The 24,512-nt window shown below is 48.8% G+C and overlaps 1 protein-coding gene across 2 annotated transcripts in view; it reads left to right on the forward strand.

Annotated features, from left to right (window-relative positions):
• Positions 1–24,512, forward strand: part of NHEJ1 (non-homologous end joining factor 1) — a 77,275-nt gene that overhangs the window by 51,626 nt on the left and 1,137 nt on the right. For both annotated transcript variants that reach the window (XM_036022838.1, XM_028509949.2), the window contains one exon: positions 23,874–23,991. In XM_036022838.1, the coding sequence (XP_035878731.1) occupies positions 23,874–23,991 (118 nt within the window). The remainder of the gene's footprint in view (positions 1–23,873; positions 23,992–24,512) is intronic.

Here is a 24,512-nt window from a genome sequence, read left to right on the forward strand (position 1 = left end):
ATGTGCTGTTGCTGGGGGCCGTGGCCTGCAACCCAGGCATGTGCCCTGACTGGGAATCGAACCTGCGATGCTTTGGTTCGCAGCCCATGCTCAATCCACTGAGCTACGCCAGCCAGGGCAGTTTTTATTATTCTTAAACTGATATATCCTCCCCCACCAAAACAAACAAAAAGGCATTCCCATTAAAAGATGAGTGAGATTCTCTCTTTCTACCAGTCAGCAAAAATTAAGATAGCTTTGACAAGAGCACAGGGTATTGGGCAGTCTTTATACAATTTTGGTGAGAAGTTAAACGGATGCATTATTTGGGGAGTGCAATGTTTTGGCAGCGTCAGATGTATCCTTTCATTCAGGAGGCAGGAATGTAATCTGTAGAACTGTTAACATGCGAAGACATGTGCACAAGTATTTTCAAAGCCGCATTGTTTATAATAGAGAAAACTGGAGACACTTAAAATTCCCGTTGTTATGTAAATCTGAAAAACTGGCTTGTCCGTACACTGTAATACAGTGAAACCATTGAAAACAATGAGGTTGATTTGGATATACCTTGAAAAGATGTCCATGATATACTATTAAGTGAAAGAAACAAAACGCATAAGAATATATGTAATGTGATCCCATTTAAGGGGGGGAAAGCCCTGTGTATGGGAGTTTACATAACAATAGGAAAAATCTGGGAGGACAGGCACCCAGTCCTGCCCGGTGGTTGCCTCTGAGGAGTGGGTTGGAAGTGAAGAGAGGGGGTCTTTTGCTTATATTCTTCTGCAGTGTTTAAACTTAATGTAAAGCATAAACTTAGGTGTTAAGTCAGTATTTTTATAACTTTTTAATATTTATTTATTTATATCCTCACCTGAAGTCAGGGTTATTAATTTTAGAGAGCGGGGAAGAGCGAGAGAAAGGGAAGGAGAGAAACATCGATTAGGTTGCCTTTCACACACATCCGATGGGGACCAACAGTGCAACCTAGGCATGTGACCCGACTGGGATTTGAACCTGTGACCTTTCCATCTACGGGATGACACCCACCAACTGAGCCACACCAGCCAAGGTTTTTGTAACTTCTTTTAAAGGAAGAAAATAAATGGATGAATTTACACAGCATGACTCCTTACCCTGGTTTCTTAGCTCCACTGGTTTAGCTTCCCGGCCTTACTAGTCCAGGCTGCTTGCCTCAACCCTGTCTGTGCTGGGAGGGAATTCTTGGTGCCTCTGGCAATTTACATTCTAATTCTCTTCCGGAGTGCAAGCACTCAATGAGGTCCTCTGTATTCTTGGCCCTATCTCATTGTCTCTTTGCCACTCTGCCCTTTTTAGAACACCCTCATTTCTAATCTAACCAGGAAGGGACTTCCCTAACTGGCCCTAGGAATTCTGCTTAGGACTTTAGGCATACCACCTGTACTAACCTTTCACAAGCTTTTTCTTCCTTGAAAATTTCCTTAGCTCCTGGATCCTTGAAAACCTTGTTCTCAACTCTCGATGGAGGTGTATCTGTTTGTTTGACTTCCTGATATTAAAGCTGGTGCTGTTCTTGGGTGACACTTAGAAAATTATCCTTTTGTTCTAGACTAGTTCTAGAGTAGTTCTAGAGTAGACTGGTAAACACAGTGTGACTTCTACTGGCATTGCTGCACTCCTGGCTGATTCTTACCTACGTCCACCTTCTTGCAAAAACAACAGAAGACTTCCTTCTTCTCACCACCACCCCCTCTAGTGGACCTCCCCCTGGAGTCCACCTTTTAGTTGGAGGAACATCTTGTACTTCCTCATTCTGTCCTCTTTTCCCACCTGTCCCCAATTCCTGGACCCTTCCTTCCACTGTGCCTTCTGGAATTCCTAGTGCATCTTCAGCAAAATCTTACCTCCAGTCTCTGAGTGTTTCTTTCTCCTTCTTGCTCAGAAACCTGGCTTTGCCCTGAGGACACTTCTTTCTCTTCAGCCCTCCACATGGTGGCTATTTTTTCTGCCATAGTCCTCCAACCACTGAGTATTGGGGTGGGATATGTGTCCTCCTTGCTTCTAATTGCTGCTTTCTCACCCTTCTCCTTCCTCTTCCCTAAAAACCCCCGTTTTGAATCTCCTATCATCAGATTTTCTATCGCCCAGTCTCTTCACTGTGGCAATGCACTGCCACTGAGTCATTCCCACTCTCATTCCTTGAGCACGTCAGCTCCTGACTCACTGCCACTTTCTCCAGTTTTCTCTAGTTGCATGACTTCTGCTCTGTCTCATGCACCAATTTCTGTGGGCACGCTCTAGAGCGGCAATTTTCAACCAGGGGAGATTTTGCCCTAGGGGACCACTGGCGATGTCTGGAGACAGTTTTAGTAGTTTTTACTCCAGAGATACTACTGGCATGTAGTGTAGTGGGTAGCGTCCAGGGGTGTTGCTCAACATCCTGTAGTGCACAGTATGCCCCCACCCGTGACAAAAGCTTGTTCAGCCCAACGTGTCAGTAGTGCTACTGTTTAGAAAGTCAGTTCGAGTCTACTCGAGATTGTCATCACCAGTAACTGCAACACCCTCACCCCCCAAGATCCATTTTATACATTCTGCTTTCCAACCACTTCCTCCTCTTACTGTTCCTGTTCTCTTCCTCTACCTCTACTGAATAGTCCTTTAATCCCACGGAGACCTCCAGTTCATTGATCTTGGCCTCCTTTCCTTGTCCTGATTCCTTTGATGTCCTGCTTCCCTTCCTTACCCAGCTTCTGTGGTCGGTCAGTCATTGTAATCACTGTCTGCCCGCACTCTGGATTCTGTTGCCCATCTCTTGTGTTGTGTACAGTTAAATCCCGACTTTTTTTTTATCTCTTCCATAGCTGCATACATGGGCAAGGGTAGTCAGGAAAAGATGCATAGCAACCATGCCCATGAGTTTCAATTGACATTCTTGAACATGAACCTCAAATGCACCCCTAATACTGCCAGACAATCATATTATATTTCCCTCTTCCATCATTTTAGACAACTGTCATACCTTCTCCTCTTTCCTCGAGTCCCTGTCACCTTAACTGGGCTTCCAGTTTTGCTGGGGGAAAAGGAGAAGTCAGTCAGAGGTGAACTTTATCAGACTTACACCACCACTGATACTTGCTGCTCACACCTTCACACACTGCCTTTCTACCTGTCTGCAGAGACAAATCAGCTGTCTGCCTGTCTGGAGGCAGTCCCTCCGTTCGTGCGTTAGATTCCACATCACCTATCAATTTGTCCGGTGATTCTCCTCTGTTTCCTTTCTATAGATTTATCATATCAATGTACAAATGTGCTTTTATTTTTCCCATTTAAAAAATCCTCTTCTTGCCGTGACAGTTGCGGCTCAGTTGGCTGGACATCATCCCCCAGAGCCAAGGTTTGCCGGTTCGATTCCCAGTCCCGGCACATGCCTAGGTTGCAGGTTTGGTCGTCTGTTGGGGCGTGTGTTGGGAGGCAAGTGATCAATGTTTTTCTCCCATTGATGTTTCTCTCTTTTCCCCTCTCGCTAAAAAATAAATAAATATTTAGAAAATTTAAAAAATAAATTAAAATTTTCTTCTTGATACCCTGATTGCCCACCAGTAACTAACCAACTTCTCCCCGCCCCTTCGCTGTAAAACTTCCTACAAGAGTTGTCCATTTTGTGTGTGTGGTCCCCTCTTCCAGCTCTTTCTTAAAATCATGTCAGTGGGGTTGTGACTCCCATCACTCCACTGAAGTTGTTTTTGAAAAGGTCACTAAGGACTTTCTCTTTGTTGCAAAATCCAATGGTTAGTTCTTGGTTCTCATCTTATTTGGTCTATAAGCAGCCTTTGATATAGTGGTCACCCAGTTCTTGTGTGTGTGTGTGTGTGTGTGTGTGTATGTGTGTATCTTCTAAACTGTATCTGGAGCTGAGAAAACATTTGGAACTGAAGAAAAATCTTCCTAGAGACAAGGCCCTGAGCACAGAGTCTGTCCTCAGCCATAAAGTTTTACATCAACTGTGCAGAGCAAAATTAGCAACAAGTGATCTTTGGCACTAGAATGGGTCATTCCTTAGCTAGTCATACAATATTCAAACTCATAGCACATGACATTAGATTGCTGGTTAACCGTTGGATTTCACATTTAAATTACCTTCAGAAGTTGGAGGTCCTAGCTTAGTCTTTCCGTATCAATATACCAGCCATAGCTAACACTTGGTGCCTGCACTAGAGACTCCTTTCTATAAGAGATTTGTTAAAGAAAAGGCGACTGAGTGTACAGAGAAGAAAAAGCTTTCCAATCATGGGAGCATATAGCCCCTTGTCTCTGCTGGTTCCACCAGCCAACCCTGAAGTGCGGAATTATTACTTTTTTAACTTCTGTAGCTACTCTGCACAGGAGTCGAACTTTCTTCTTCTGTTCGGACTCCTGGGTTTGGAATCCTGTGAGCAGCGGTGCTAACTGAGTGGGGCTGTGCTCGTTCCGTGTTAATGATCACCCAGTCCGTCCTGACACACCTTCCTCCCTTGGTTTTCAGAGCTGGGCGCACTTTCTGGCTTTATTTTCCACCTCTCGGCCCCTTCTTCACAATCGCCTTTGCTGATTCCTTCTTTTCTGCACGACCTCCAGGGCTCAGGCCTGTTTCTCTGCTGTTCTCTGCATACATTCCCTCTGTTGGGGGCTGCACCCAATCTCATGGCTTTCAATACCATCTTCCCCAACCCCAGACTTCTGTTTCCAGCTGCTTGTTCAACATTTCCACTCGAACGTCTGATATATCAAACTCAAACCTTCAGCTTGAACTCCCGATTTTTCTCCCCCTCTCCACACCACACATGTGCCAAGCATGCTTCCCCTATAATCTTCTCCTCCCCAACTAATGGCAACTCCATCCTTCCACTTGCATGGGCTAAAAATTCTGGAGTCGTATTTGACTCTGTCTTTCTCTCATGCTCCACATCTAGCCCATCAGGAAATTCTGTGGGCTCTTCTTTAAAAATAAGTACAGACTCTGCTGCTGCTTTTACAGCCTTGATCTGAGCCACCATCATTTCTTGCTCAGACAACTGCAGTAGCCCCCAAACTCGTCTCTGGGCTCCCTCCTTTGCTCTCCTTAAGTCTTTTCTTAACTTAGAAGCTGAAGCAATCCCTCCAAGTTCTTAGAAAAGCCACCTCGGTAGGTAGACTCAATGGAACTGAGAAAGGAAGCAAGCTGATTGGGCCACGTGTTTCCTTAGCCTTTCTCTGGTATCCACCACCCACCTTCCCTTTCCAGGAAGGGGCTGATGAGTCTTTCACATCCCTGCTCAGCCCTTTCTTTAGATCCTCCCTTCAGTGCCCTTCTACTCCGACTAGTGTGGCCTTTGAGGCGGGGGCGGGGCAGTATTATCCGCAGGGATGGGAATCAGAAGGAATAAAATTCCTCTGCCACTCTCCTTCTCGGGTAGGTTGGAGGGCCGAAGCCTTGACAGATAATGTTTTATTATCAACAGGTGTCCAAGATGCCCTGTAACCAGAGCCTAGACTTGGTCCTTCCTGCATCCTCTCCCCTGGAGATGAACCCTGGCGCTGCTGCTCTGCTCCCCAGGGCCAGCCTGGTGTCAGGGCTGCCCGTTCTTGCCTCCCAAGTGAGCCTGAGGACAGGGGGGTCCGCAAACTCAGTGGGAATCCTAAACCCACCAAACTGGGGCTTCCTGCATCAGTTAGGAAATGCTACATTAGGTTAACCGAGGCATTCTCTCCTCCTCAGTGAAACCTAGGTCCGAAAGGGTGTGTGATGCGCTGTACCTACCGATGATCTGGATGTTGCAGGGCACCGGGTCTATAGCCAGGAGAGAGGACAAGGACTGCCGTGAGCCCTGCGCTGAGGGACCAGAAGTCTCAGGAGGCAGCTTTGGGTCTCCAGCCCACTCACATCCGTAGGGGAGAATTTCCATCCAATCAGGCCCATCTTGACTCTTCCATGGATTCGCACTTCTCTCTTCCTCCAGCCCCGGTGTCCCATCACCCGCCCTCCCTGCCCCCACGGTGCCACCGCACTCCTGTTCTGAGCTGAGGTCTGACTTGAAGTACGTCTTTTAAACCTCCACTTTTTCTCCCCGTATTCCGTCTTTTTTCTGGTGTCTCTTTCAGGCCTGGTTGGGCCTGCGGGCGTCCCCTAGGCCCTGCACTCCAGAGTCATCTTTGGACAGTGTTGGGTCACCTCCCTCTGTGGCCACCTCCGCCGTGGGTTAGGCAGGCGCTCCGTTGTGGGTGAGCGTTTTGAGTAAAACGCTGGCAGATAACTAGCAATTGACCTTCTAGCACTTCAGCCTCCTAAGCCCACACCCTGCTGCTCTTCTTGACTAATCCTCTTGCCATCCAGAATGGTTTCCCCCCTAGAACCTCGACTCCTTGGGGTCCCGGCGCTCCTTTAAACTCGGCGTCCCTGGGGCCGGGCACGGGCGCGGGTCTGGGGAGCGTGTCTCTCAGAGGACTGGCGGGGCTCGGGCTTCAGGAGTCACTGCGCAGGTTGTGCTAAATCATTTCCACTTTTCCACTGGGATGTTTGATTTGGATTCCACTGTTTTTAAACGTGTTTTCACTCCAAAGTATTTAATACATACAAAAATATATGACATATTTAAGGCAGAAAGGAGAGTTAAGTAAGAACTATGTCCCACCACGCACGGCATTTTTAAACACTTCATTAACAGCAATATTCCACCCCGAGTCCGCTGACTCCTCTCCTGCCTGCCCTCAGCGGGGCTGCAAACAGTGCGGGGAGCTGCTGGAGAAGACGTGAGGGTCATTCTCCCTCTCCAAAGATGTGCCCCGGGCCTACATCTGCTTGTGCAGTGGGGTAGGGGTGGGGGAGGTGGAGGGGGTGGGGCTAGGCATGGACAGGAAAGCTGTTCGGGACAGTCTGTCTTCCTCAGTTTCTCCCCCTCAATGACACAGCGTATCTATTTACGACACATTTTCCAGGAGGACCTCTGACAGTCCTGGCTTCATTTTCTGGATATTTATGTCTCCCTTGTGCCCTTCCCTCCGTAAATCTAAAGAGCCAGAGTGATTCAGGTGGTGCTGGGACTTCTTCATTGATTTTTCATCCTGCTCCGTTTTGTCTGGCTCAGCACCCAGCGGCAAACCGCTCTGACTTGCCAGCCAGGTGCAGCCGCAAGGCAGGGGAACGGCAGCTTTTCCTCCTCCCCCGAGACGCTTGATACTGTTAGTATCTGCTACAGCAGACTCATGGCAATCAGCAGCTGTGGGCTTTACGGGAGCTGCGAGTGTACATATTCTGAGATATTAAAAATTTACTGTCTAGCCCTGGCTGGCGTAGCTCAGTGGATCGAGTGCGGGCTGCGAACCAAAGCATCGCAGGTTCGATTCCCAGTCAGGGCACACGCCTGGGTTGCAGGCCACGGCCCCCAGCAACCGCACATTGATGTTTCTCTCTCTCTCTCTCCCTCCCTCCCCTCTCTAAAAATAAATAAATAAATAAAATCTTAAAAAAAAAGAATTTACTATCTAGTAGAATGTTAGTACCTACAAATAACATAATACATTATCAACATATTCCAATAAGCTCATTCGTTTAAGGTATTATCTCAGTAATTAACTGTAAGGAAGAGGATCCCCTCCATGAGCTTAAGTAGAATGGCGCAAAGGAAGTCGACCAAAAAGGCGCAGTGAGACCCGTCGGCACCAAATGGAGGGCAGTTGGCTGCGCCTCACAGCAGCTGGACCGGCAGCTTCTTTCCCTGGGACCCAGGGAGCACCCATCTCCGCCCCTCACGCCCGACCCACCGACCAGCTGGGTTCTGCTCCTACCAACTGCTGACTGACCTGTGGCTTCAGTTTGTCTCCTTGGGAATCCGTGCTTGGAATTCAAGGTTTCACGATTTGGAGAGGGGAACAAATTGCTCCTTTAATTTCATTAACCTGTAACTGAAACTCAGCATTTGCCAAACGTAAGCAAAAACCACGGTGGCACTAACAGTATCTGTGATTTTTGTCTCCAGTAGAAATCACAGGTATTCTCCTGCCTTTTTAGAGGTGCAGCAGGTACCACGAAAGGTAGTTTATTCTCACCGCTACCTGAAATTATGGTAGTTATTAGACCCGCTACTAGACCTTGTAACTCAGTGTGTCAGTAAAGCACGTATGTTATTATACTGCAAATGTTTAACATGTTGGAATACTGGCATTTTAATGAACTGGTTTATTTCACAATTCTATTTATTTTATTTCATGCATTTAAAAAAAAGGCTCCATAGCCTTCACCAGGTTGCCGGAGGAGCCCACAGCATTAAAAAAATCCAAAACCAAAACTAAGAATCCATGCACTACGACTTTTGGGTCACAGAACTGATGGAGAGACTCTGGTGCAGGGATTGAGTTCTCTTAGGTCAAGTGCCCACCCTTCATCTGATTAGCCGGGGCCAGGGGATGAGGGTCACATGGTACAGGCCGGACCCCCTCCCTCACCTTGCCCTTTCAAGGAAAGCTGTGGGTGAGTAGGACATGCTTCCAAAGGAGGGAGCTTAACTGAGCTGGCCACCTTAGTTCACTCTGTAGTCATTTGTGTTTGAGCTAGAGGACAGTTTTCTTCCACAGTCATATTGCACCATCCATCTGGAAAGTATGTGCTATCGATTGCCAAAGGAACGGGGAAGTAGAGTGTAGATATATTGATATGAATTCAGAAAGAGCCATCCTGATGGCCCTAAGTAGCATTTTAGTATGGTAAAAAACAAAAACCATAGTGATTGGAATAATAGCAAGGATCTGATGTTGAATGAAAAAAATATATCCTCCCCTGGCCCCCCGCCCCTGCTCCACTCAGGATCATGGATCCTGGGAGAGCCACTCTTCCGCCCTCGTTTTCTCCAAATTATAATTTTCCCCATGTCGATTATGGAAGGGTCCAGTGTATTCATCTAAGATTTGCCAAGTCCTTGCACCAGGAGAACAACAGGATCACCCCCCCCCCCGGCCCACCCCACCCACCAGCTCAAAGACGGGCAAAGGAGGTTGGTGTGACCTGAGAACATGCATTCTCCTTACCTTGGGCTGAGTTAGAAGTCTGAGCAGAGATTTTCAGAGACTCTCATTTTCCTGGGATACTCTCACACAGGTTTAATTGCAAAACACCGTTTCCCACCTAACACCGTTTCCCCTTGCCAGCATTCCTAATGTCCCGTCATTAATTCAGCTAGACCTGGCAGCAGTGATTTGGGCTGGGGCTATTAGTCGGCTGGTTCCTGTGGATTCGCCTCCTGTTTGCAACTCAACGTGCTGTTCTGATTTCATGGACACACCTTGACCCCAGTCCCACCCTCCCGATCTACCCTGTGGTCCTGCTTCTGTTCGCCTCGAGGGCACATTAAAAGCAGGGAGTTTGGGGGCGGGGCTAGGAAATCCCTGACAAGGATGGAAAATCCTGCCTGCCTTCTGCTCTTCTCTCAGAGTAGACTGTGCACAGGGCAATGTCACAGAAAGGGACCTGTTTTACCAAATGCACAACCGTTCATGTATTTCTTTGGACCTAGAACAGTCTGGCTCAGAGAAGGTGTCTAGTAAGTGATTCTTCAATGAATAAATTTATTTGTTTTTGTAGCTTGAGACTTCCTCCCTGATTCTGCTTTCAGGATGTCATCTCCTACTAGTAAGCAAGGGCTTATTGTGTGTGTGTGTGTGTGTGTGTGTGTGTGACACAGAGAGACACATATACACACACTTTTGTGTGTCTGTTCATTTTGCAAAGTCTGTTCATTTAGTACAGACTTTGAAGCAGCTTTTTTCAATAATCCTTTGAATGTTATATTCTCCCAGTCCTGGAAAATAGTGTCCCTGTGGCCGATCCTGAGATTTTGCAGTAAAATATTCTTACGGGAGACTAGTTCAGCATCCCTAGACCTCTGGCTGGCTTCAGCGGGAGGCACCCTCTGGGACAAAGTCAGGCTCAATGGCAGGGAAACTCAGACTATGGGGAACAGCTGTGTGAGGACCTCAGGGCACTGACTGTGGAAGGTGGTGAGAGCTGAGCACTACCAGGTCCAGTTATTCCTTCTATGCGGGTCTTAGGGAGACTCACCTCCCTGCCCCCCACCTCCTGTCCCACCCCCACTAGAGCAGGTATATCCCTTGTCTGATACCGACGATTCTTGCTCTCAGAACGCTGATACGGAGAGCTTCATAAGGCAGGAACTTGCAGAAGTGGCTCTGAGGCTGTGCTGCTGGCTCCAGCTTAACCTCACTGGGCTGTGAGCACAGGAGTGCAGGCCTGCCAGAGGAAGAGCTGAGAAGTCCCCAGAGTTTCAGCTTTTTGTTCTTTGGACTCAGTGAGAGATTGGCCACCAAGGGCTCATATCCACCCAGGCTAGTCAGAACAGGGGCCTAGCCAGGACTGGGGGGATCTTCCATCCCAAAGCTCTGCCGCAAATCTATAGTGTAACCTCCGTGAGAGCAGTGCCCGTGTCTGTACCCCCAGATGGAGCCCCCAGCACCTGCTTCAGGACCGGCACAGGGCATGTAACTACTGGCTGAACGAACTGGAGCCCTAGGAGCTCCCAGCCTAGCGGGGGCGATAGGAAACAAGTGCGCAGCAAATAATCGAAAATGATTACAGTCATTTTGAGGGAAAAGAATAGAGTGCTTGCTGTAAGAGCAAATCCTGAACATGGCACGGTCAGCGGGCCGGAGGGAGTGACGTCTGAACTGAGACCTGAAAGATGAGAAAGAGCCAAGCACTTGAGAAGCAGGGAAGATAGAATCACAGGAGATGCCCTTGAGCCCCTGGCCGGTGCACAGCAATGCCGAGGAGGCAGTCTGCATGCCTATTTATCTAGATCCTTGTGGGCTATTTATAGAAAAAAAGAAGGGTCTACTGTTGATTCATGGTTAGTCTGTTCACCGCTGCCCCCACCCCACACCGTTCCTTACATATCCAGCTTTGTTTTATAATGCCTCAGACCTAGTGTTATTGACTGGGAATCAAAGGCTCCAGTGTGTGCCTGGCCGTGAAGAACAATTATTTGTTTATGTGTCTGACTCCCCAGCCCAGACTATGAGCTCCTTGAAGGCAGTGAACTCCATCTTATCCTTAGGACACAGCATGCTATCTGGCATGCTCAACAGTTTTGTTTAATGATTGAATTAATAATAACAGTTAATATTTATTGAGGGCTTCCTATGTGCCAGGCCGTGCAGTGAGCACTTTCCATGCATTATCTCACTTAATCCTCATCACAGCTCTGTGATGCAGGTAGTGTGCTTATTCCCATCATGCAATGGGAGAACCTAAGGCTGAGAAGGGCAAAGTAATGGACTTGGGATGTGAGCCGTTCAGCTCCAGAGCCTGCGGTTTTGCCGAAGTAAAGTGTGTTTTCTGGTTGCCTTCAAGCTGCTAAGATTGCTTGGAACTGTCAAGGGAAAGGAATTCACATGTTACCTATATTATCTCACTTAACAACCTTCTCAACAACCCTTATGGACAGGAGTCATTTCACTCATTTACAGAGAAAATTGAGGCTCAGAGAGATTAAGTTACTTGGCCAAGATCATAAAGACCAATACGTAAGTGGTGAACTTTTTTTTTTTTTCAACACAAAGCCTGTGTGACTCGAGATCCCACGCTCTGTCCCTGTTCTGTGCTAGCCCCTGCCACTCAGTCACCAGGCAGGACTCTGCCCCACTGACTGTGCTAAAGTCACGGACGGTCGTCCCGGCCTGCTGGGAGCCTGAGAGGCTGTTTCTAAAAGGGGGGACAGAGTAGAGCAAGGCAGAGGAGAGGGGAAGAGTAGAGACTTTATCTTTTTAAAGTCCTTTTAAAAAAATGAGCTATAATTCCCATACCATAACATTTACCAAAACACGTACAGCAGGAGCATACACTCCGGTGGTTTTACAGTATTCTTGAGGCTGTGCAGCCCCAACTACCCTCCGTTTCCAGAGCCTTTTCTCCACCCCGAACAGCAACTCTGTGCCCACACACGGGCAGTCGTTCTCCTCCCGCCTCCCCAGCGGTGGGGGCCACTAGTCCGCTTTCTGTCTCTGTGCGGGTCTGCCTGTTCTGAATATCTCACGCACATGCAATCGGATAATATGTGGTTTTCTGTGTCTGGATGCTTCTACTCAGCATTCTGTTTTTGAGGTTCATCCATTCAAGCAGTACCTGATTCCTTTTTATGACAGAATAATATGCCATCAGATGGCCACATCACACTTTTTTAATTCATTTGACAGCTGATGGACAGTTGCGTCGTTTTCACCTTGGGGTTATTATGAATAATGCTGCTATGAACATGTGTGTGTGGGTTTTTGTATGAACATATGTTTTCAATTCTTTGGGGTATATACTTAGCAGTGCAATTGCTGGGTCATGTGGTAACTCCACATACAACTCTTTGAGGACCTGCCAAATTGTTTTTTTATCATGGTTTATCTTTTATTAATAGATTTAAAAATTGAAATATAAGGTGTATGCCCTGGCTGGCGTAACTCAGTGGATTGAGAGCGGGCTGCGAACCAAAGCATCGCAGGTTCGATTCCCAGTCAGGGCACATGCCTGGGTTGCAGGCCACGGCCCCCAGCAACTGCACACTGATGTTTCTCTCTCTCTCTCCTTCTCCCTCCCTTTCCTCTCTAAAAATAAAAAAATAAAATTAATAATAAAAAAAGAAATATAAGGTGTATACAGAGAGGTGTCCATATCACAAGGACACAGCTGGAGAGTTGCCCCAAAATGAACATAACCATGTGAGCAGCACTCAAATCAAGAACCAGAAAATCGCCAGAACTCATCACCCACCACCTCCAAATGGTATCCACTCTCCTGAAACCCCACTGTGATAGATTAATTTGCCTGTTCAAACTTCATAGGTATACGCCCTTGTGTGTCTGATTTCTTTCACGCAACAAAATACGTATGAAATTCACGCATGCAGTGTGTAGCAGTACTTTGTTAATTTTCATTCCTGTGTAATATTCCAGTGTTAAACTGTACTGCTATTCATCCATTTGTGTTGGACAGCAGAGTGGGACGAAAGTAGGTTTACAGTTGTGAGTACACAACACAGTTTATTCTTATATTCTTATTTATTAATTACTGTATTGTTTTCCATACAAACAACTGTAAACCTACTTTTGCCCCACCCTGTGTCCATAAGAGTGGGACAGTTGTTCCATAGTTGTGCATATGCTTAGGTTTAGTAAATAGGTTCTGCCAAACAGTCTTCCAAAGTGACTATGTCAGTTTATACTCACACAGGCAGTATTATGAGAGTTCTGGTTGTACCATATCCTTGTCAGCACTTGTGTTATCTGCCTTTTTCCTTTTAGCCACTATAGCAAATATGTAGGGACATTCTATTGTGGATTTGAGTTCCCTAGTGACTAATGAGGTCCTGTACATTTTCATGTAAATATTGGTCATGCAGATACGACCAAGCCCTTTGCCAGTTCTATGTTGGGTTGTTTATTTCTTGTTCATTTTTAGGCGTTCTTCATATACTCTAGACACAAGTCCTTTGTTGTGGGCTATATGTATTGTAAATATTTTCTCCCACTCTGCTCTTTTACTTTTTTTGCTCTTTTAATTATGTCTTTTGATGAACAGAGTGTCCTAATTTTATTTTTTCTACCTTTTTTTAACTAGAAGTTTTCTTTTTCTTATTTTTCAATTATAGTTTATGTTCAGTATTATTTTGTATTAGTTTCAGGTGTACAGCATAGCGTTAGACAATCATATACTTTACAAAGTGTCCCCACGATATTACCAGTACCCATCTGGCACCACGCGTAGTTATTACAATACTATTGACCATGTTCCCTACGCTATACTTTATATCCCCGTAACCATTTTGTACCAATCTGTACTTTCTTTTTAAATATTTGCCCTCATTCACAGACACTTTTTCATTGCTTTTAGACAGAGAGAAAGGAAGGGAGAGAGAGAGAAACATCAGTGTGAGAGAGAAGCATCAACTGGTTGCTTTCCACACACGCCTGGACAGGGGATCGTATGTGCCCAGGCCAGGGATCGAACCTGCAACCTAGGCATGTACCCCTATTGGGAATCAAATCTGCAACCTTTTGGTTATGGGACGATGCTCCTACTAACTGAGTCACATCACCATGGCCCAATTTGTACTTCTTAGTCCCTCTACCTTTTTCACCCACTCTCCCGGTTCCCCACCTCTGCAACATCAGTCTGTTCTCTGTATCTTTGAGTCTGTTTCAATGTTGCATGTTCATTTATTTTGTTCTTTAGATTCCACATGTAAATGAAATCAAATGGTATTTCTCTGACATATTTCACCTAGCATAATACCCTCTAGATCCATCCATGCTGTCATAAATGATAAATTTTCATTTTTCATGGCCGAGTAATATTTCATTGTATATATGTACCACAACTTTTTTATCCACTCATGTATTGGTGGGCACTTGGGCTGCTTCCATACCTTGGCTATTGTAAATAACACTGCAATGAGTAGAGGGGTGCATAAATTCTTTCGAATTGGTGTTTGGGGTTTCTTCAGATATATGCTCAGAAGTGGAATCTCTGGGTCATAAGTCAGTTTCACTTTTAATTTTTTGAGGATCCTCCATGTTGGTTTTCATCGTGGCTGCGCCAGTCTGCAATCCCACCATCAGTGCATGAGGGTTCCCCTTTCCCCACATCCTTACCAACACTAGCTGTTTGTTGATTTATTGATGGTAACCATTCTGATGGGTGCAAGGTGATATTTCACTGTGGTTTTAATTTGCATTTCTCTGACGATGAGTGACATTGAGCATCTTTTCATATGTCTACTGGCCATCTGTATGTCTTCTTGGAGATGTGTCTATGCAGGTAGGGGTTCCTAATTTTAATGGAGTCCGATTTATCAATTTTTCCCTATATGATCTGTGTTCTCTTAAGAAATCTATACCTATGCACCGTCCTAGAGATCAGGCCTTGTCTATGAGTGTGTGTGTGTGTGTGTGTGATGTAGTGCATCGCCCTGTAGACTGAGAGTTTGCTGGGTGGAGAGGACACTGTGTCTTCCTGTGGGGAGGGAGCCGGCAGGGTGGGGGCAGGAAGCCCAGGAGACCACAGCCACCGTGGGCTGTGTTCCCAGCTGTCAAGCATGTAATGTGGGGTGAAAGAGAATCCCTTTGGTGGTAGCTGTCCTCCACCAAAACGCCTACGAAGGACACTACCGGGTCCTCTAAATCACCTCTGTGCCCTGCAGACCCAGCTAACTGTCCTCTCTTCTCCCCTAAAACAGAAAAAAAAAAAAGAAATACGCACTCACGTGCTGTGCTCGCGGCCCAGCCCAGGGGTCCGAGCTTTCGGGGCCCGATGCCTGCCTCGCAGCTGTGATTTCCTTTCTGTTCCTAAACCTGAGTCTTTTGCTTCCTCACTTGCACCACGTTGTTTCATGTCTATTTGGGAAAAGGAGGGTGAGCCAGCTGAATCTGAGAGAGGTTCTAAGCTGTCATTCAGACTCCCCCCCCCCCCCCCCGCAATAGGCTGGCAGGACACCCCCCGCCCCCCCAACCCTGAGCCAGGTCTGACAGGAGCTGCTTGTACTTCTTGGAGAAGCAGTGGATGTAGAGAAAAGAGAAACGAGAAATCGCTGCTGCACTTTCTGAGAGCCTCTGAGGCCTCGTCCGCCCCAGGAAACCCCTTTTGTCCACCCAGCCCCTTCGCTTTTGTCCGTCGCTCTCCAGACCAGAAAGCCGTGGTCTGTGCTGCGTCTGGGTGGGGCTTCGGGGACGCCGCGCAGGCTCTGGCCCTCCGAAGGGGAGGCGGTGGTTAAGGAGTGGGCAAAGGTCACAGCTTAGGCTGTACCATTTGCTTGTCACCTTGAGAAGTTCCACCTTGTCTAGCAAAACCTCCTTTCAGAGGCAGCCACCACAAAGGGCTCTTATGAGAGCGGCGGCCCCTGCCCCCACCTCCACTTCCACTCCCTTCGCCATTATTTTTCTTTGGGGGCAGAGCGGAGGGGCCTTCCTGCTAGGACTTTGAGGGGCTGTACTTCTTTTAAAAGGCAGTTTAGAGTCTAGAGCCTCCCCGTACCAGAGATTCATTTGCCTGGTTTTCTGGTGCCACTGGAGCGCACTCAGGGGTTAAGTCAGGGCTTCCTTCTCTGGAGGGCATTTTGTCTTCTCCCCCTGTCAGCCTCTCCAGCTACTTGGAGATTGAAGAAAAGAGGCGAGAGCTAGCATCTCATACGACTAGACCTCAGCACGGGGACCCGCCATCTCCGGGGGGGCCGGGTGGGAGGGAGACACGGCTGTCTCGCAGGGCGATCCTGAAAGGCACGACAGTGCAGTGGTTCGGCGTAGGTTCCGGAGCTCAGCTTCCCGGGTCTTCGGCCTCCTCCCCGCTCTGCCGCTTTCTCGCTGTGCTCTCGGCCACGTCATTCACCTCTCTGAGCTCTCTGAGCCTGTGTTTGCTCACGCACAAAACGAGAGTGATTTTAGTGTTTAGCCGATAGGGTCACTGTGAAGATCGAGATAATGCATTAATACTTAGCGTAGTGCCTGGTGCTCCGAGTACATTCCAGAATGTTAATCTTAACCAGTGTTGCTCAAGCTTTCTGTTGGGGCCTCTCTGTATGGTTTTTCTTCCTCCCTCCCGCCCTTCTCTTCTGACCGTGTAGCTCAGGGAGCTAGGTAGGCAGGCCTCAGGCAGAACTACACAGATATGAGTAATGTAAGACTGGACTTTATCTCCAACTGTTTCGAACTCTGTACCTCCCTTATCTCCATTGTATTTCCACCGCCGCCGTGAGAGAGAGCGAGGCAGCAAAATGACCCCATTCTCTTGGCAGCCACAGAGAGAGGGAATGAAGGCTTTGATTGGATTTCATACATGCCTGCTCGAATGCATGTATATGTGTGTGCCTCCGTTCCCCCACCTGGCTTTGAAAGGGTGAAGTGGACTATGAGTACTTTGGGAGTCCCAGACACAAGAGTAAGTTCGGGCCTCTCTGTTTTTTCCCCCAGCGCTGAGCGGGTGGGTGCTCAGGAGCCCCGGGCTGCGGGGAGGACAGGGAGAGGTCGGCCAGGGCAGGGCGGAATGGCCAGGTAGCCTTGTGCCGCACACACCCAAACAAAGCTGGGCCAGACCAAACACGGGAGCGGTGTCGGCTGTCCCGTCGAGTTCACACACGGTCTTCAAGGGCACATGCCTTGTGTGCTCAGGGTGCTGTGTTCTCTCCCGGCTCACCCAGGCCCGTGCTCAGCGACCTGAGAGAACAGAGGGGTGTGCTGTGGGGGATAAAAAACAGGGACCCCTCGGGGCTGGATCTTCCCTAGGCTGCGAAACAGCTCACCCAAGCGAGATGTGGAAAAACCTGAAGGGAGGAGAAGGGAGAGTGAGATGGTTGTCTCCTAAAAATCTGGACATGACCACCACCTCTCAGGGTAGCTTTGCTTTCCTCTGTTATACCCCCCACCTCCCCGCAAAAAGAGGATAAGGAGAATGAAAGTGAAACTTGGGTCTCTTAGGTCGGTCCTGAATATGGGGAGGATCAAGGAAGTCTTTGAGAAGCAACAAGGGCAGTTTTGGGGGAGGTAAGGAGGCATAATATGCATATACCGAGTGGGCAACCTTTGCAGATATTAACCAGAACAGCCCTTCTGCGAGTCTCATAAACGTGGGTAGGGGTCTCCTCATCTTTCTGGTGAGGGGATGGAAGCTAAAAGACATTAGTAACGTAACTACTCACTGGAAAAACCAGGATTTCAAACCAGGACCTTCTGATGATACAAAAGCCTTCTGGCCTTGGTCCTTGCCCGAGACGGAGGAGTGCGTGGGCTAGCCTGGCGATGGTGGATCACGAACTACTCACCCCCAGGTTATCTCCCTGGTCTGGGCTTTGACTGCTCCCTGAATTATCAGGAGGTCACATGCTTCGGGGTACAGTGGGGCAGGGTTAACGACTGGGTCAGACCCTGGCTTCTCTGGACACTATGGCATTAGAGTATTTCTTGAGTCTCCTTGGCGCTGGACTGGGGCCAGGCAAGGGACGTCTCTGAGCCTCGCAAAGGGAAGGGACACACTCTATGATGTCAATGTTGTTAGTCTCACGCCCATCACATCTGTCTCTGCCTTCCCTCCTTCCCCTCCCCTTCTCCCTCCCCTCCCCGTCTCCCCCTCTCCCTCCTCCCCCTTCCTCTTTCTCCCCTCTCTCATCTCCCTCTCTTTCCCTCTCTGTCTCTCTATCCCAATAAGATGCTGATTGAATATAACAACTTACCCAAAGTGTCACAGCCAGCAAATAGAAGACCAAAAACCTTATGTACAAACCCAGGTCTCTGAGACTCTAAAGACAGACAGAACTCAAAGCTCACTTTCACTTCTTTCTTTTTTTTTTTTTCCTCTAAGAATTTTTTCCCCCTAATTCCTGGATATTCTTGCTTCTTTTCTCTTTGAGTGAGAAGCCACTTTCAGCTTTCTCTTTTGAAACCTTTATACTTCCCTTGCCCTTAGGTTCACCTTTCCTTCTGACTCACTCTTTTACTACCAAAACTGGATCTGTATTGTGGACTCAGGAGTTATGTCAGGGGTTATTATCTTTGACTTAAGGGTTTTATTCCAGGTTTCTGCATTATCCCTCTGTGACACCTCCCGTATTCCCTGGAGCGGTGTTTTCCTTGACTCCTCTCGTGTCCGACACCCAGTTCGTCAGCAAATCCTGTTGGCCGTACCTTCAGGTGTATCCAGCATCTGTCGCTTCCCACCACCTCCACCGCTGCCACCTTGACTCCGGCCACCGTCATCTCTCTCTCACCTGGTCATTGCAGTGCCCTCGTAGCAGATCTACCCACTCTCTTGTCCTGCTACGCTCAAAGTGATCCTTTTAAAAGGTCAACCAGATCATTGCATTCTTACAGGGGGAAAAGCTAATAGACTTCACAATTTCAAACAAACACAGATCCATGTGGACACCTGTATCTGAGATAGACTCACCAACTAATTTATTGTCCAAAGCGGGACACTTAGAAGAGAGAAGGGGAACTCTGTGAGCAAAGGACTAGCACACACCGGGCCCGGACCCCGGCACACTGGGAGTCTGGCCCCCGGACCCAGGTGCGTGGCTCATTCTCTCACTTCCGCTTAGGTCTTTTAAAAATGTCACCTGTACACCTGAAACTAATGTGAAGTAAGGTTGAATGCAAACTGTCGTTGGAGAACAACATTTAAAAAAGGTCACCTTCTCGGCGAGGCTTCTTTGACCCCCGTTTAAAGTGCTCGCGCGTTCCTGCCGCTGCACCCGAATGCCCGCGCTGGTTTGTGCTCCTCCGCCGCTCCATCGCCGCCTGGATCTCCCCGCTCTAGAGCGCAAACTCCAGGAGGACAGGGGATTTCTATCTCGGCTGTTCAGTGTACTCTATTCCCAGCGTCTAAATCATCCTCAGCACTGGGGGTGGTCAGTAAATATTTGGTGAATGGATGGATTGGGGTGGGGGAGGGGAGGGGAGCAAGAGTTCTATTTCCTGAAGAGCCTTTCTCTTTAGAGTTTCCTTCCTAAACCATTTTTCTCGTTCCCTTCTATTTATCCTGGTAACCCTTTGGTAACTGGAGACCTTAGAAGAGTTTTCCGATGTGCTCTTAACCCTAAGGGGAGCTGATGATGATTTCCTAAGCCTGGGGCTCCCTAGGATGGAAGCTTGTATCCAGTGCCAGCACAGCTTAGCAGGTTGCAAGAGGTAGGAGAGGAGTTCTTGCCCTTAAGGAAGTCACTGTGGGGGGCCCTGACCTGCGGTTGTGACATTGTGACAATCTGTCAGAGCCTTGGGGTCTGTGCCAGCCTCTGGGTACCAGCACCAGGACCTGCTTAAGGCCGATGCTGGGGAGCCCCAATTTGCTCATTTCCCACTTTTCTCCTTTTAAGTCTGCATCCTCAGCCCGTGGGCCCATATCGAGTCGGATGAGCAGTGTATCAGGGTCCAGCCTTTCCCTCCCCAGGGTCCTAAAGCTTTCTTTTCTGAAACGGCCCCAAAGGAAAGGAGAGATGAGGTGGGGGTGGGGGTGGGGTCAGACCCCTTATTTCCCGTTGAAAGTGGCACTTGGGATCTCTGAAACAGACCCTGTGGGGGTTAGAGTAGGAGGGAGTCTTAGGAGTCCTGGGCCACGGGCAGCGAGTTTCAGACCTGACGGAGATTCCAGTTACTGCCGAGAGGGGAGTGTGGACCCTCGAACCAGGACGGGCTGCGGTAGGGACAAGAGGGGAACTAAGATGCCCTGTGAGATCTGGAACTTTGGTCTTCCTGAAGCTCCTCACCTGGCCAGCTAGCAGGAGCTCAAGTCCTAGCAGATGGGAGATGGGAGAGTGAAACAGCCCTTGGAGACAGGAGAGGACTGGAGCGCCTGTGACTATGGAAACATTGCAGTGCGAGTGGTAAGCAGCGGAGAAATGTACCCAGATGTAGCAGAAAGACTAACAAGGGAAGCCTGGAGGAAGTGTCTGATTCCTCATTGTTGTATCCATATCAGTTTGGAGCCAAGGAAGCGTTGGCAAGCAGTGGTACGGTACAGAAAGCCACTTTGTGAAACAAAAGGCAATTCCCACAGGCATATCCTTAATTCGGAATACGAAGTCCTTTGTGATCTGGCGGACATGAATGCAGCCTTCCAGCCTCATTTCCCACGAGACACGCCCGTATGTCCTCTCCTTTCACACCTGCGCGCCTCAGAAACTCCCAGCGCACTCAGCGTCTAACCTTGCTGGGCTTCACTCGATGTCACCACCTCCCAAGCTTTTTGAGGACGCCCCATCAAAATTCGTCCCTTTCTTCTTCTCTAAGTTCTTGTTACCCTTTGTCATTCTGTTTGTCATATAATAGCATAACACTTGAAGAGGTATGCATTTATATCTATCTCCCTATCTCTCTTGGAGGCAGGGACTCCGACTTACTCCTGTGCTGGCGAGGGAAGGGCTGCCGCATCCATCCTCCCGCCCCCGCGCCCGTAGGGCTTGGCACACGGTAGGATCTCAGCCACCTTGCTGAGTGGGACCGATCCTGGGTTGATCAGAGGAACACATTATCCAGGAGCACACATTATACAGTCTCCTTCCCCTCCCCACTCTGGGCAGTGACCCGCTTTGTGGCTGGTACACCTTGCTCCTGGCTCAAACATACCTGTAGCAGGGGGCCCTGCTATTTGCTTTTCTTAGTCCTGACTCCAGCATTCTCCCTTTGATCTCCGCCACCCGCCCCAGCTGGCCCCTACCATTGTCCTGGGCAGGGAGCTGAACAGTCTCTCCTTCCCAGGCTCAGGCCTCGCCCCCTCTCTTCCCCAGCGTGTCCTGCAGACGATGATGCCCAGGGGAGCAGCAACGACAGGGAACAGCTAGAATAAGATTAAGGGTATGGCCTTTCAGTCCCTGAGGCTTCCAGGAAGGGCCAGCTGCCCTCTTTTCTTTTTTTTTTTATCTGCTCGCTTCTTTCTTGTCACCCGAGGGAGCTCGTGCCTGGGCTGGATGGGAACGCAGGAAGACGATCTGCGACGTGAGGGACCGCAGGCTGCACTGCTGGGAAGGGCTGCGTTGCCTTCTGACTAAACTCCTGCCGTTCAGAGAAGTAAATAGGGCAGTCATAATATTTGCGGGCCCTGAAGCCAGACTGTTTGGATTCTAATCCTGTTTCACCACTTACTAGCTGTGACTTCCTCAGGGAAATGGGGTCATACTATCGCCACCACATTCATTCATTCACAGACAGTCCCTGCTCCCCTCCTGTGGGCCAGATTGTTCAGGGTGCCAAGGAAATGCCGGGGAATAAGGCAGAAATAGATCAATAAGTAAATACTCAGAACAGAGTCTAGCACATGGTAAATATGAGCAGATGGACCGATACTCTTTCCCTGGTACTCTTCTGAGAACACATACTCAGGCAGAAGAGCTTCAGCAGCAGCTGTGCAACCAGCTCTCGCCAAGAAGGGGAAAGACAGAGGCAGGGCCCACACGTAGGCCCCAGTTTTGGACTCAGGTCCCCGATGGCACTGGCTTCGGTGGCCTTTCTGTCCTGGCACTCCATTTAGAGATTACCTACGTGACCCGGCTAAAGATCACCCTGGAAGACCACTGAGTCCGTTCTGTCCTCGGTAAAGGGCAGGAGGCGAGGACCCGGACTGCCTCAGTTCTGCATGGCCCATGTGTGCGCACAACAACACAGGGCCAGCCGAGCTGGGTGTGGGTGACACAAGGGGAGGCCTCATCTCTTGAGCAAAGTGAAGAGACTTGAGACAGAAGAAAGGGGAACAGCTGTCGGCCTGTCCCCTGCCCGGGCTCCCCAGCTGTGGTGAAGAGGACCTTCTCGAGGAGGAGGTGGCGTGGGACTCGGAGGGCCAAGCCTGGAAGGGAGGTGAGGTCAGGCAGAGGTGTGGGGCCTCACCGCTGACCTTCCCGGTCTCAGTGTCTTCCTCAGGCAATGCTGCCGAAAAGAGCTGTTTTGCTCCTGGTGTGACTCGTGGCCGGAAGTACAGTGTGTGCTCAGGGCTTCTGATTCATTGTCTGTGGTTTCCAGTGGAAGCCCAGGAGTGGTGTGGTCTTTAGGGTGGGATCAGGTTAGAGTAGAAATGGAAGTCGCGTGTCCTGGGATCAACACGTTTTTTTTTCAGCCACCACCATGCTCAGGGAAAGGTGCACTGTACGATCTTGACTGTGGTTCAGCAGCTGCTTCACCACTTCTTTTGCTCCCCTCGTCCATCCTTTCCCTCACTGGGTTTTCAGAAATGAATGCCCTCGTAGCCCGGAGGAAGTTCCCTTGATGAGAGATACGGACCGATGCAGGATTCTTGGGCTGGTTCCCACATGAGCTGCTGGTACGGCTTCCTCGGAGACCTGCTGACTTGGCTGGGACCGTACGATTTGCATGCACAGGGACAGATGAGGTAGTTCTGGGCCCCGTCCAAGATTCGGAAGTGCAGCCAAGTTTGGGAACACAGGATATCGTCCTCTTTCATCTCCTTTTTATTGCCGTTTCTTCGGTCTTCAGCATGATTTCGCCTGAGTCCAGCCGATACAGGAAAGTGGAACTAGGCAAAGCATTTTGCTGTGAATAAAAACCCACCTGGTTCATTCTGTATTGAGGGAAACAGAAATATAATGTGAATACAACAGTGCTTCTCAACTTTTTTTATTATCACTTCCCTAAGGAACCTTTTAAGACTTTTTTTCCTAATCACCCCCCTCAGGAAATTTTAATATCAAAAATATACCAAAATTCTGATGTGTGTGTGTGTGTGTGTGTGTGTGTGTGTGTGTATTTCTGTGCTTTATACTTTAAAAGAGCAAGAGTTTTTTCACCCATGAAGAACCCACTTTCACTCCCCTGGGGGAGATACTTTCCGTTGTGCGTTCATGGATATTACAGTCAAGCACAGGGAGACTGCTGCGGGGACTGTGAGGTGTCAGGGGAGCCCCCAGCGCTCTGTAAGCTCCATTTCTCCCACCCCCTCTGACTGAACATCACAGCCCCGTGATTTTCTCTTGTCCTCGGTCTGTCACTCCCATATTGCACTCGCTCCCCTATCCTGGACCTCGTCATTCATCATTTTTTTCTCTCTAGTACGGAGTTTTAGGAGTGAATTCAATTAAACTAGTAATCTCTACAGCCCAGGGGTAATGATTTCCTGATATCATCCCTTTAGAAGAAAGAGCCCAGAGACCTGTGGCGTGTTCAAGGGAAAACATCATAGACCTAAGTACTGGGGCAAATCAAGATACGCATTTGGAAATTGCCTTTCAGCAGAGAGTACCAAGAGGTCTGCGAATTGGTCCCGACACGCGTGGGTGTGGGTGCCCTCTACGGGGTCTGACGTCTCTATATAAGTTCATTCGGGGTTGACGCCAGTTCTGCCAGTGGAATATCAAGTCCCCTTTCTCTGGCAGTGCAGTGTAACCAACGGCAGCATCTCCTCTCCCCCGCAGAAACTGCCAGAGGCATGCAGTGTTGGGGATGGAAGACCCTTTGTGACGCATCTACAGAACCTGTACACGGCAGTCACCCGACGAGAGGTCCAAGTGAGGCAGAAGCTCAAAGACGCCGGTGAGGAGCTCCAGGGGACTTGGTCTCCCTGGGGTTCGAGTTAGGGTCTAGCTTTGTGGTGGCATCTCTAGCTACTTATGACTCCTTAAGTTTAAATGAATAAAAATTAAGTAGAATGAGAAATTGATTTCCTCACTTGCTCCAGCCACACTTCAAGTGCTCCACAGCCGCTGGAGGCTGCAGAGATGGACAGAGGAGATACAGGATATTCTCGTCATTGCGGGAAGTTCTATTCAACTGACCCAGGCGCTTAGGAGGGCCAGGAGGAAGATGGCTGTCCTACCCGAGACATGTCAGGAAATGTGGGGGAGAACAGTTGGCTGTTTTGAGTCAGGGAAGCTCTTTTCCTACTTGGACAAAGTGGACCCGGGCAATCTCCATCGTAGAATCAGGGCTTTTCAAAAGTCAGCTGGAAGTTAGATCTGTGGCTACTCCTGTCTGTTCATGTGTTAGTGCCTGCCCTGGCCTTTGTGTCAGAATGCTTGGTGAATTCTAGTGTCTTCCTGGTAAGAAGAAGGCAT

The sequence above is a fragment of the Phyllostomus discolor genome, chromosome 4 (genome assembly GCF_004126475.2).
Source record: "Phyllostomus discolor isolate MPI-MPIP mPhyDis1 chromosome 4, mPhyDis1.pri.v3, whole genome shotgun sequence".
Lineage (NCBI taxonomy): Eukaryota > Metazoa > Chordata > Mammalia > Chiroptera > Phyllostomidae > Phyllostomus > Phyllostomus discolor.